The sequence below is a fragment of the Fundulus heteroclitus genome, chromosome 22 (genome assembly GCF_011125445.2).
Source record: "Fundulus heteroclitus isolate FHET01 chromosome 22, MU-UCD_Fhet_4.1, whole genome shotgun sequence".
NCBI lineage: Eukaryota > Metazoa > Chordata > Actinopteri > Cyprinodontiformes > Fundulidae > Fundulus > Fundulus heteroclitus.
In genome coordinates this window covers 26,695,167-26,709,630 of record NC_046382.1, presented here as the reverse complement: position 1 = coordinate 26,709,630, position 14,464 = coordinate 26,695,167, and the positions used below count along the sequence as shown (strand labels likewise).

The 14,464-nt window shown below is 38.3% G+C and overlaps 1 protein-coding gene across 1 annotated transcript in view; it reads right to left on the bottom strand.

Moving 5' to 3' along the window:
- Positions 1–1,935, bottom strand: part of LOC105940229 (SH3 and PX domain-containing protein 2A) — a 121,642-nt gene extending 119,707 nt beyond the window's left edge. The window contains exon 1 of the mRNA XM_012882718.3: positions 1,639–1,935. Coding sequence (XP_012738172.2) covers positions 1,639–1,710 — 72 coding nt within the window. The 5' untranslated portion in view covers positions 1,711–1,935. The remainder of the gene's footprint in view (positions 1–1,638) is intronic.
- Positions 1,936–14,464: the final 12,529 nt, after the last annotated feature.

The window sequence follows — 14,464 nt, the reverse complement described above, 5'->3', positions numbered from 1 at the left end:
CCTTTTCCACATAAAGACGCAACAAAAAGTCAGAAAGAAAAAATATTTTGATTTCTATCCATCCATTCATCCATCCATCCATCCAACTAACCAACCATAACAGCAGCTCAAGCCAAATCCTTGGACACAGTTTACAAATCAGTAGCACTACACCATACAACTGTGGGCACACTGACTAAATAAAAATAAAAATAAAACAATTGGGCTTATTTTCTTCTATGCAATGTTGTTTATCAAATTACACCATGTCAAATTATCCTTTCATCTCTTATCCTCTTGAGGGAAAACAACTATGAAACTTTACAAAAATGCCTTTGATCCAACTTAACTCATGGTCTAATTTTAAAAGAAATGTTACCCACTGATCCTCGTGCAAACTGTTTTGATATTTGTTACATTGGTATTGAGATGATCAATATTTCTTGTAAATGTCATTTATTATGTAAATATTAACAATGAAGCTGCATTTTTTTTTTTTTGTACATCTGTAGTTCCATATGGAAGGCCACAAATAGAACAGGCAATAAGTGTTGACACCCCGCAACACAAATCACACACATACGCTGAACATAATGACCATCCAGGCCATTTAATATACTAAGATGAGCGGTCCCTTACAACAGTTTTCATTCCAACAAACTTTCATTTTAGGTTCCATCCACAAATTTAAATGTATGTTATGGAGATCTTATTTGACAGACCATCACCAAGTAGTAAGTGACGCGACTAAGACGTTTTGTAAGTGTTTTTTGTCACTACAAATTTAGCGTGCATTTAAATGTAACCCACTGCAGTCTGATCACCCAAGTCACCGAATTGATAAAAAGAGTTCACCTGTGTATAATTTAGTTTAAGTAATGCTGTTATATGAAGGCAGAGCCAGCCTGGGGCAAAGACAACAAAGCTTGAGCTTAGAGCCCCCAAACCATCAGGGGGCTCCCATGAATGTTAGAATTTTGAGAGGAAGCAAAGCTCTAAAAAATAATAATAATAATAATAATAATAATAATAATAATAATAATAATAATAATAATAATAATAATAATAATAATAAGTTCACTGATAATGAGCGATCCATCAAATTTGATTTGAAGGTTTCAAACACAGATACAGAAAGTTTTTAAAGGAATTAGCAAAGTTATGTTGTGAAAGTGCAAACAATCTTAATTGTTTGATGGCAGGGTTACCACGATTACAGTCTGATGCAATGAGTTTAATCTTTTTTTGTGTGTTCAAGCTAAGTTTGAAGGAACTTTATGTATCACATTTTACCAGCGTGTTCTCGTTCATTTTGCTTATTTTATAACACTTATTAGCATACATAAGTGTCGTAAGCATATATGCATATATATAAATAATTGTATTGTATTTAAATCAGGAAAATCAAAAAACGCACGTCAGATGTGAGTTGAAGCCACATGAAAACTACACGAATCACCTAAATTTCCTATAGGCTGGATCCCGCAAAAGGGGATCCAGCCTATATTTGGGTTTTTAGTTTGTTTGTTTGTTTGTTTGTTTGTTTTTAACAGAAAATCCCTAGGAAGGAATCAACAAAGCGAAATCCCAACCCTTGGGGTGGAAACCGGCCACTTTACTCAGAAGTGGCAGAGATCAAGAGGACAAAAGCAAACTTACGTAGTGTTTGGAGGGGTTCCTTCTCTTCTGCACGTCCACGACGTTAACGTCAAGGACGGTGCGGAAGTGCATCTTCCCGACGCACCAAACGGACCCTTAGTTGAGAGGAAATCAGGAAAACCTGGAGAGAGCTCTGGGAAAACAACACGATCGGCGGCCGGGTTCAGTTTCCCTCCATGAACTGACGGTGTCCGGCGGTCTTTGTGGAAAAAACTATCCGACGCAGGAAAACTGGCGAGTAACGAGAGTCCCCCACCCCGAAGAGGGGCTGCACCGCTGCTGTCCGGAGCCAAAGGGGTGGTCTGGGATGGGGGGAGTCAGGGTGCATGGGGCGGGCCCTGTTCAGCTGACTGGACACACACTCACCAGGAAGGACTGGGCATGGTGGACCACAGCTTCTTTGTTCCTTAGAGCTCCGAGATGTTAGTGACTGGAGGCAACAAACGTCATGGACTGCTTCGCTTTTGTCCATCATCACCACAATACCCAATGAGTTAAAGATTACACAGCATGGTCCTTTATTCGCTGGTTTATCATTAACATGGTACCGGTTACAAATAGACGAAAAAGGAATTACATAATTTGTTCCTCACTGTGTGACGTTAAATCAAAACCAAGCTTGTCATGTTTTAGGACAGTTGTAATCACCTAAGTTATATTTTATTTACTAATGTCAGAAAATTAGGAGGGTTTTCTTTTTTTTTTTTTTTTTTTACTTTTCTAAAATTAGGAAGTTTGTGTACGTAGTCTTTGCATGTGGTAAAACTGTTATTCTAACTTTATGAAAAGTTTCTCACAATAGTTGAAATAGTAGATTTTGGCCCATTGCTCCTGACGATGCAGTAACTCAGGAGGTCAGGTTTGTAGGCCACCTACTCGCACATTATCGGCTCTGATTCAGATCCTAGGTGTCCAACAGATCTCATTATGTTCGTTTTAAGAACAAGACATTCTGTCTCTGGTGCTGTGAGACATGGGGTCCCTCAAGGATCAGTTCATGGTCCACTGCTATTTTCTCTCTATCTTCTTCCTCTTGGTCCCCTTCATTCAAAGTTACCTTTCATTGCTATGCTGACGATCTGCAGCTATACAACTCCGCAGACTTGTCGCAATTAGAGGCCTGTCTATCAGCCATTAGGAGCAGGTTGTCTAATAACTTCCTGCTTCTTAACACAGACAAGACAGACTTAATGGTAATCGCACCTCAGAAACACACCCTTCTAAATCTTACCCTTAAGATTGACTACCACGCGATAAAATGTAGCCCAGATTAAGAACTTTTGAGCCTCATTTGAAGGAGGCAACTAAGACTGCCTTTTATCATCCTTCGAAAATGCTGAGATTCTTGTCCATGCATTTGTGTCCTCATACATTGATTACTGCATTGCCTTTTTTTTCTGGGTTACCAAAGAAAAGTGTTAGGGGTTTACAAATGGTTCTGAACGCGGCTGCCCGTGTTTTAACTAAAACTAGGAAATATGCGCACATCACCCCAGTGTTGTTTCTTCACTGGCTGCCTTGTCATGTTTGACAATCTTGCTGTAATTAGGCCACTGTGTAATTAACTGGGCAGTATGATTTTCTGGTAGGCCCCTTATTTTGTGAACTGCACAGGTCCACCCGGCAGAAAAAACTCCCACATTCTGATGCCCCCCCCCCCCCCCCCCCCATTCTTCACAGTTCAGATGGGGTTTTTTCCGGCTTTCTAGCACTCCCTTTTTTCCTTCAAATTTCAAAATGGCCTTTATGGCCATACACTCCTTAATCTTAGTTTAATGGGACTACAGGACATGATTCCAAAGGTTTTGGTCTTCGTCCCTATGCACCGCCAGACTGTAATTTGGGATATGTATGTTGCTTTTGGAGTAATGGGCTCTTACTGAGTGGCCTTTCAAGGCTCACATGACTATAATGACAGTATCTTACCATCAGCCTTTGTTTTTCTTCCAGGGTTAATTCACACAGTTTACTCACAGCATGTTTTAACCATGACACAACTGACAAAGTACAAGTTTGCTTTGGTTACAACTTACACCCACCTATATCTTTTTATTTAGTTTTATGTTCATCAAAGGGTTTTAGTTACAAAAACATTTAATATAGCACAATGCATGGGCTCACTCATGAATGGAAATCTTTGTTTTGGTGTCACTGTACCTGATCCGCAGGAAGATGGAAAGTTACAGTTTTTATAGATTGCTTTGACCTGTTTGAAGAAACTGGCAACCTCTCAATTTTCTTCATCACCATCTCAGCAGAGCAAAAGACACCTCTTGCAAATGAGTTAACCCATTTTCATTGGTTTGACTCATTTTCCCCACCCTTTTGCAAAACAGTTAACGCAGATGTCATTCATGCAGTCCAAACTCCATTGCTTTAGCTGTGGTAGCAAAACAGAAACTATATGTTCCAAGCTCTTAGAAACTTCCTGATCAGAATCAAATCACTGAAGCACCTGTTTGACACTTCTTTACACAATTTTTCAATTTGCAATCAGTTTGCAGGCTTTACGTAAAAGGTGTCACGTTGTGTGTTGTTCTGTGCAAACATGGATGGTCTAAGGCAGATGAGAGTCAGAGTAAGAGGTAGACGGTCAGGGGAAGAAGATTATGAGGAAGAGGAATCCATGTGTGAGGTGGCAGTGTAGCTGGAAGGGCTGAAGTTACAGATGAAATTTGGGCAACTATGATTGATCATGTGGTAAATCATGGCCTTTCACTTAGAGGGGCAGGACAAAGAGTCCAACCTTTTCTAAATAGAAACACGGCTGCATCCATTGTAAGAGATTTTCGACGGGCCAGGAGGTATTGCTGCTATACAGTATATACATCTCTATCTATTCCTTTAGAGGAATTCTTCAGTGCATGGAGATGGAAAGTTTATGATCACTGCCCCTATATGAGCAGATGCCCCTGCTCAATGCAATGACTGCTGCTGCCCATGATATAGATGCAGAGGCATGTCAAGGATGGATCAGGCATGCAAGAAGATTTTTCCTTAGGTGTATCACAAGGGAAAATATTGAATGTGACGTAGATGAGGCCATGTGGCCTATTCGTCAGGACAGAATGGACTAGAAGGAACAAACAGCCCTAGTATTTTCTGTTGGAATCTGTCATGTTTTGGAATATTTCATTTGTTTATCTGGAAAAAAGGAATGAAGAATCAATAAAATTTGCATCACAACATATTTGCTTCTGGATCCATTTTTTGCAAAAAGGCAAATTTGATTACAAATGACACTGACATGTAAGCTGCGTACAGTCATTGGCTACAATGAACCAGCAATGCTGCACTGATTCACATTGAGTGTGGTGTTTTGAATTTTGTTGCCCCTTGTGTAACGAATGATTGGAAGGGCTCAAACATTTGTGTGCAAGTTGTGTTGTTTGAGGGCAAAATCTGCTTTTGGATCAGATGTTAAATGTTTTGGCAGAGTTGGAGCCTTTTGCAGACAAAATGTTTAATTTTGACCATTGGTGCCACTGTTTAGGCCTCTGCGTTAACTGTTTTGAAAAATGTGGGTTTTGAGTTGACTGCTGCGTCAAAGCAACCAATAAAAACTGTAAGTTCTTAAAGAATACTGTCATGATTTGAGGGTTAGGGGCTGGACCTAAATGCAAACAGAAACTTGGGAGCAGCAATAATAAATTGAAGGACTGAATAACAAAGAAAGCTTACAGGAGATGGAACACGAAGCAAACGGGACATAAAACACATGCAAAAACCAGGGAGTTTATGACAATAACAAACAGCTTAATAGAAACATCCACACATAGAAAATGACCTAGGGGGAAAAGATTTAACAGAAATAATACCAAATGTACAAAGAATAGAACACAAGAATAAACAAAGACATGAGCTAAAATGACAAGACTTTAAGTGCCAAAAAGGGACACAGACATGCGCTTGAAACAGCTAAACCCTCTTGAAAACAACATTGAAAACATAAAGACACAAGAAAACCAAAAGTCGAACACCATGAAAACACAGCAAATAACAGTGAGAAATGTGACACTATCACTGAACTGTAAAAGTATATATCAGTGGGAAAATATAGTTTTGATAGAGAATGAGACTGTTGCACTACAAAAATCGAATGTTTTTGGTTTTAATAAAAACATTGGAACATTAGATTACATGTAAAGCAATGTGGCCTATCTTAGTAGTATGTCGGTGGAAGCGTGATTGAGAGGCTTTTTTGTTGGAGAAGAAACTCTGGTAGTCCGAGCACAACTGTTGTGCTTGACAAGGATGAATATTTCCCCGATTACCCAAGCAAACTTTGTTTTCTGTGCTACCTGTTTATCCTCCCCCAAAAAATGTCATGAGCATTGCTCAGAGGTGCATGGAAATTGTCTGACTCAGTGAACTCAGTGACTTCCTTCATCTACTACTTACCTGGTAACGCAGAAGGAAATTTCATCAGATTTACATAAAAGTCTTTATAAAAATAAACAAGTATTGCAAAATAAGTGTTAGTGTACTTTTGTTCTACACCTTTATATGCTGTATTCTTCTCATTATCTGACCTTAGTTTCTTTTGGGATATTCCATATAGTCCCTTTTTTATCATTTTCACTTGATTGTTTTGTGTAAGTGTAAAACTTAAGTCGCATCATTGGGGGAAATTATTTTGTGTGCAAGCATAGTGTTCATGTGCTCAAACTATATATATATATATATATATATATATATATATATATATATATATATATATATATGTATTTCATTAAACAAATATTAATATTTATTTTCTTTCCAGATAGGGAAAATCTAAATTTTCTTCAACATTCTGTAACATTTAAATGTAATTAGCTGTCACTATCTGTCTCAGTGCACCAAAGAAAGAGCTGGCATCTGGCCAGTCTGCCTGACATTCTCAATGCCAAGGTTTATCTGAACAGGTTTTTCTTTTCGTGCTAATAAAGCAACCACAAACAAACCTTTTGGTCACACATGAAAAGCAAGATGAAATCTGCTTCCTACAAGGCGTAATCTACCTAGTTTCGCAACCTTTTTCTGTTGCCAAACTAAAATGAATGGGTAACCTATCTTCTGTTGTTAAAGCCTTAGAAGATGTAAAAAATGCAAATTTTGCCTATCTTAATTTTTGTGTCACAAGTTACCCTTTGAATACTACTGATGTTTTTTTTTTTTAGCCGGAAGGAGTCTTATTTTTTTCATGTTCTGCTAGAACATTTGATTTACTTAAACTTTGGGGATTTTTCTGTTGAAAACAGAAGTCCATCACATGTAGAAAGCCACTGGCTAATTAAGACGACAATAATTTACAGATTCAGTTTCTGCTGCTCTAAATTTCCAGTGGCTAACAGGTTTGTTTTAGAAGAAAATGTAATGTCATACAATTTGCAATAGTTCCTGCTTCACAAATTAAATTTCATCAGATGATTTTGAAAGGACAAATGTTTTGCTTTGAAGTCGAACCCTCCTCCTCTTCACCAATGACCTGCTAAGCCAAATTCATTATTATCTATTAGAAACCCTTTTGCAACTGTGCCGCTCAGCCAAAAACCTACTGACAAGGGAGGAAGGCATTTTCCAGGTGGCAGCAGTACCCATGGTTAGTTTACAGCCTTACTTAGAGACTAATCATGGTAAAAGCAGCTAATCGTGCTTTTACCATGCTGTTAAAAGGACTCCCTTCAGAAAGCAGCGCAACCCGGCTCTAACAAGGGCAGAAAAAGGAGTGGGAGACCGCAATGCTTTACTGGTCCTCAGCTGGCAGCTACACTAGATAAATATCAGCGTCAACCACGAAATAGGATGCATGAGAGAATTGGCAAAAGAAAGCTTTATCTCAGACTGGCCAATGAAAAGTCTGAGGCGTGAAAATGAGCCCATTTTCTGGGCACTGGTAAAGTGGGGAAGAGGTTGTATGTGAGTCCAAACTTACGGTCTTTGAATGTGAGAAGCAGACCAAATGAAAAGAAAATACAGGAGACAAATATGTTGCCTTTATCAACAAATGAGGATTTTTACTCGCTTTGGGGAAATTACGGCCCACTCTTCTGTGCAGAAACATTTTAATTCAACAACATTCAAGGGTTTTTGAGCCTTAATGACATTAAGGTAATTCCACTGCATCTCAAGCGGTCTGAACTTAGACTAGGCCACCATCAGTACAAAACAAGAGAATCAAACCTTTAATCTTTGACATAGTGTAACTCTTACTTCTACACAATTGTAATCATCCTTCTTTTTGCAACTGGAAAAAAATATCTACCAAAGTAATATTAGTTAATAAATCTGCAGCCAGAGTGCCTGATACTCCAGTAACTATAATCAAAAGCTGGGTGTGTGTTTGCCACACATCTACTTCCTTATGTACCGAGGAGCATGAGAGGATGAATAAAAAGAAAACCCCAGACAAACCTGTCTGTCAAATATAAAACACAAATGAATTTGCTTGCAAACATTTCCTGCAATCTACCCTTCCTGATCTCAACATCAACGACATTTTTGCTGTTTGAGCCACATGAAAGGAATATATTTCTTCCTGTGAAAAATGGCAGTGTACTAAATTCCTCTCTACCTTTATTACTCCCACCTGCTCTACATGCCTTTCCTCCTCACTCTCCCCTGTATGTAAGCTGCCTGGTTTTCTCCTCTCATCACCGGTTCCTTCTATTGCGTGCTTCCTTTGCTTCCTGTGCCTTCATCCTCATCTTGCTGTTCTGGACCGGTTTTATAAGTTTAATTTATTTTCATTTACAACCCGAACCACGACAGCAGCCCACAAAAGTGTACTGTATCTAAAAAGTCAATGGCAATAACGATGGCAATTATTCTAATAAATTAAAATTGTCCCTTCTTTTAGCACTTAGTGTAAAGCTTAAAATTGAAATGTGGGTTACATTTTTTTCTGTAGAAAGAGATTATCATCCTATGAAATTGACAAGAATCACAAATTCCCAAGCGTCCCGAGCCCGTAACATCATCAGTGACCCCTTACACCCCCACCATGGACTGTTCTCCCTGCTGCCTTCTGGGAAGAGGCGTCGCAGCATCCGCTGCAGGTCCACCAGGTTCTGCAAAAGCTTTTTCTCCGCTGCCATCAGACTGTTGAACTGTTGAACTCTAACTGGACTCTGCATCACGCCTGCATCATTATTTTGCACTACCAACTTTGCTGAACATTTCTAACCGATTTAAATAGTACACAACTTAACATTTACTGTATTTTTGCTCCATATTATTTTGCACTGCACCAAACTTTTTCATATTAATGCCTTTTGCACCATCATTTTTGCACCATAAACATGGTTGAACATTATTCTGCACATTGTTTTGCACACTGTTTTTCTCCTGCATTGTTACATTCTGATCACTGCTGCACTTTATATTGTAATGTTATCTTATTCCAACTGTAATCTCATTACACTGTCATAAGCTGTATGCAATGAAATTTCATTCTGTGTGCACTCTGTACATAACCTGACGAGCCAGATGGATTTCGTTCCACTTAGCTCCGCCTAGCTTCACTCACATCCATCTGGGACATCTTCCATAGAGAGTGATTTCTTTAACCAATTTTATTGTCCAGCCAATCAAGACGCAGGGCTGGAGTTTCATAGATGTGACATAGTGGAGAAGCGACCGTGACGTGAGACTGTTTTGATTCAGATAGCTCGCATCGAGGAAGCAAGCGTTAACATTGATTCTGCTATTTTTTCGTGTTGTCCAATCTACCTAATATTGTTTCATTAAAAGAACATCAGAGAAAGCCTCTGAAGGCTTTTGTTGGTGGAAACGATGTTTTCACCCTTCTCCCGACCGGATTTGGCAAGTTTTGTTTTTTCCTGCGTCGCTCTCATCAGCGTCACGGGTTGGCTTCGGTGTGAGTGGTTGAAATAGCACATCGATAAAGATGACAGATAAGTGGCTTATCCAATAATATGCAAGGAGTTTTGATAAGGCCCAGCCTTCTGAAACGCCATTCCTATGGATCAGTTCCAGATGGATGAGTGGAGCTAGGCGGAGTGAAATTCATTTGGCTAGGGTCAGGTTACTCTGTACATACAAAATGACAAACAGTTGTCTAAGTCTGAGTCTAAGTCTAAATTCGTTTGTCTATAAGCCCAGCAGAGGTATTTAAAAGATCTAAGATCACAGATGAGGTAGGGAGCTTTGAAACACTACCTGCCACTGGAACTTTTTTCACATTATGTCACATTACAACAATAAACTTTTGTGTAATTTATTTAGATTTTTTTTTTCAAAAGTAGTGTATATGTGTGCAGGGGAAGGACAATTATACATGGTTCTCAACAGTTATACAAGAAAATGAAAAATGTTTTTGATGATTTTTTACTCAGCCTCACTGAGTCAAATCTTTAATGAACCAGTGATTCATCTTTTGGGGTCAGAAACTGAAATCTTAGTCCATTCTGCTTTATAAAATAGCACAAACTCAGATAGAGTTGATCGTTTCTGTACACATCATCTTTGAGTATGGCAACTCATTCTCAATTAGATTTAGGTTTCGACTTTGACTAGGCCATTCCAACGCATACATCATGCTTTGATGTAAACCCCTCCATTGTAGCTATGGCTAAAGGTTTGGGGTCGTTGTCCTGCTGGAAGGAGCTGTCTTCCAGGGCTACCCTGTTTTTAGCTTCTTTCCAATAATTCTGACCAGCTTCTCTGTCCCCGCTGAAGAACAGCATCCCAACATCATGATACTGCCCCAATGTTGGGAATGCTGTACATAAAATAGTCACAATTATCTTTATTTTTCAAGGCAACACACATTGAAAATAAATGTGTCTCTGCATTTAACCCATCTCTTCTGGAGCAGTGGGCGGATGCTGTGCAATACTAGGGGAGCGTTCTGGGGTTAAGGGTCTTGCTTATTGACTCAGAGTGGCAGGCTGTGGGATTTGAACCGGTGACCTTTCACCCTTTTCAGGATGCATCCTTTCCATCCTGCTCTAAAGACACTTGGCCACCCCTAACCCACTTGTGTGTTCATGGTTTTAGTTTCCCTCTACACATTAAATGTTGCATGAGTGCTAAAATGTTTAGACCAGATTTCTGAATTGCACATCAACATTTCCTGTGTCAACACTGTGTCCTGCCTGAGCTGTGGCTCTCTACAGCTCAAGATCTTCACCAAATTAATCCAGTCCTGTCCTGGGTAGGATAGTCCTCCAAGAACTGAAAGTATTTTAAAATGTTGCGAAAAATGTGCCATGCCTTGCACTTCAGCAACATCGGACACAAATTAGATTGTGTATATATAATATGTTTATATATTGAGAGATGAAAAGTGTGTAGATGCCCATGCAAATAGCTATTCAAAAATAATACAAGCAAAGCATGCACTCCTCATTCACCACCCTGCGGCTGGTAAAGGATTCTGCTGCCCTCTAGTGGAGGTTTAAATGAGCGTCGACTAATTTGAAAGTTCTTTCAGGTTCAGCACTGTACGGAGAAAGTATAGGCCTGTTTCTGTTTCCTTTATAGCTCTAAACTATAAAGGAAGGATGTTTCATTGTGTTGCAGGGGAACGTTCTTGTTTTTAGTTAAGGTTGGAAAAATACAATGTTTGTTCTACTATTTCCTTTAAAACGCATAGCCTACATGAAATAAAATAGTTCTTACATCTAAAATAGGTGTGAGCAAATTTAAAATACAATTTTCTTTATATTTCATGTTGTAGATATAACATTAAGCCCTAAACATATATACTGCTAAATTGACTGTAAAGGCAACCTATGGCTTTTAAAGTAAAGTCCTAACCTCAATGACAAAATGCAAACAGTAGCAACTGATGCTGCATATATGACAATGATGCATACGGCCAATAATTACATTCTGAAGACATACAAGAGAAAACCCCTCTAGATCTTCTAACCAAGTATGAAACAAAAACAATGTTTGTTTAGCGATGGATGCACAATGGAATAAGCACACCCAATAAGAAATTATGCATATATTAATAACAGATTGGCTTTTAACATTCCGAGAAAAAAAAATATTTTCCATTCACTCTGAACCCTGATTGCACTTATGTGTATTTCATTGTACGTTGTTTTTTTTTTCTTCTTCTTTCAGTTAAGCATAGAAAAATGAGACACACAGTTTCACAGTGTTGCAAAGGTTTATAATTTCAGCTTTTCCTGCCCAATGCATTATTTCACAGCAGAAATGTATTGGTCTCAGTTGACGACCGTATTCTCTTCACTTCAAATAACAATTTTCTAAGAAAACCTGCATTTCAGTCTGTGATTTTGCACATTTTACAGAGGTGGTGACACACTGCGGTGGTTTGACTGTAAATGGGGGGTTCGAACATGAAAACCGAACCCCGAGATGAGATCAGCGACTTCTTTCTGGTAAAGAAAAATGTGAGACATCATCTTTTGCTAACTGGTCACTATAAGAGTGAAATTCAATGCAGTTCAAAGATAAGCATGGAGATGGGAGAGTTGAACAAAACAAAAACAAAACCAGGTGGAGCAAAATGTGTTTGATTACACTTAACCATGGGTTATTCAGGAAATTGTTCAGAAATTGTTAAAGGTTTTGAAAAAAAAAAACTTTGTCTTCGACATTTTTTTGGAAGCTCACAGATGTGCCTGTTATGTATTAAAAGATTTACCATTAGAGTGCTTCTAATGACAATAGTCGTGAAACCTTTAACACAATAATCCTGTCGCATAATCTTCAATGTGATATGGGCAGATTGTTCATTTTTCATAATTTGAAATCATACAGGCTATTTAGTGATAACATGTCTCTGCTGCAATAATACTATCTAGTGGTGTTTTTTCTTTTAGTAACATATATGCACTGACAATGAAAACACAGAGTATTTCCACGGCAGGATTTCAAAATCACTATGTTTTTATCAAGAACACCGTAGAAAAAACACACATACACAGAAAACTTCCAATTCTGCTTTGAGTGTGTTTGGGTTGATGTCCTCAAAAGTTTCATTGTAGCCACATTTTCCTGAAATCCATGCAGCACTCTTACAAATGGCTCAAATGTCATCATGAAGCACAGAATACCCATTAACACCTCTAAAAAAGTAATTTGATTAAGAAATGTAAACAAAGATGAATGCAAAAAGCATAAATGGATGTATTTATAATAACTGTGATGAGTCACCTTGTGTGATATCACAGGTGCCTGATCTGTTTATTGAAAAGTCCATTAATTTCAGTGAACTCAATTCACAAATTCATAGATTAAGTACACAGACTGAGGTTTTAAAGCCTTTGTTTATGTCAATTATGATGATTTTCCACATAAAAACAGACACGATATTTAAGATTATAACATTACTTCAGACCAATAAAAAATTATTTTAATATAGAAATATGTGCTTTATGAAAAGTAGGTTTAATACATGGTTGGCTGTTATTTTTAAAGGTACTTTTAATCTGACAGACAAACCTCATCGGAACGCTCATTCTACTTTATTGAATCTAGTATGTGGCAGAGCTAATGTTTTGGGAGATTTCTAGTTTTACAAAAAAAATTAAAGAAGAGGGGAAACTGAGAATGCCATGTTCTGTAGGTTACAAACTGTCAAACAGTTTTACAGATAAATAAATAAAACTGATATGCAGCTTTAACCCTCTCTTCCTTTTGTATGATCCACATATCCCTCTTTAAACGACTGCTACAGGAATAATATACATGTTTTTTTTTTTACTCTTTATGAATGCCAATATTATCTTCAGTTCTTACCACCCAACATTATTTTTCTGAATTTTGTTTTTGATTGCTTCTTTAGAGCAGAGGTTCCAAAACTTTTCAGCCTGCAACCCCCAAAATACCCAAAAATAAAAATTTTGGAAATTGTGAGAATAAAGCAGTGATATTACAAATTAAGAGAATAAGGCATAATTTTATTTAGAACTTGTTATGGAAATATATAATCAGTTTTGTATTAATCATGTATTTTTCTTAAAGCAGTAAGAGTTTTATTTCAAATAATGTGGTTAAACTGTGGCCTGGAGTACAAAGAGGATGGAGTCTCCAGGGTCACTAACAGGCAATAAATTAATTCAACCGTCTTGTGGGATCCTAGGCAAAGTGGGAGTCACATGGGGTTTTATGTATTGTTCTTAATGGTTATCTCGGTTAACCCCTGTTTGATTTTGGAATGTGGATCTGTTTTGCTTATGAGAACACAGCACAGATAAAATGAGTGTGTACGCAGCCCCCACCGACGTCATTCAGTCACGTACACAGTGAGGACCCCGGCTATTAGAAGCGCGCCCCTGTACGGGGTCCGGCAGACACTCGCTTACAACCGGCATGGAAGGGTGGACCTCGCGTTAGTCTACATGAGCTTCAACATAACGATTGTAAGTGTGTGTCTCCCCTTGGAATTTCAATTGTAATAAATATCTGTATATTTCAAGTGTTTTGTCTCTGATAATTGTTTTCTTCCTTCGCTGCCAAATGTACGAACCATGTGAGGCGGGCCTTAGTGTATGAGACAGGAAAAACTAGAGGCCGCCTCTACAAACTCTTACAAGCAAGTGCAGGAAATACTGAATCTTTTTAGCACATCAGCATCAAATCATCTCACCACACACGGGGAGATCCCGACCCCCACTTTATGAACCCCTGCTTTAGAGAAAAATGTATTTTTGACAGAAACACTAATTCTGTTCATCTTTTCGTTTTTGGCTGCAGCAGCATGGAGAGAAGGATAGACTCTTGAAGTGATTTCACCGCAAGGGAAGGAGAATAAAAATATAAATCAAACTGTGTATTCAAAAAATGTATTCTGGGTATGGCATAAAAATGCAGAAGGAAAACTGATTGGTCTGTTTAATAG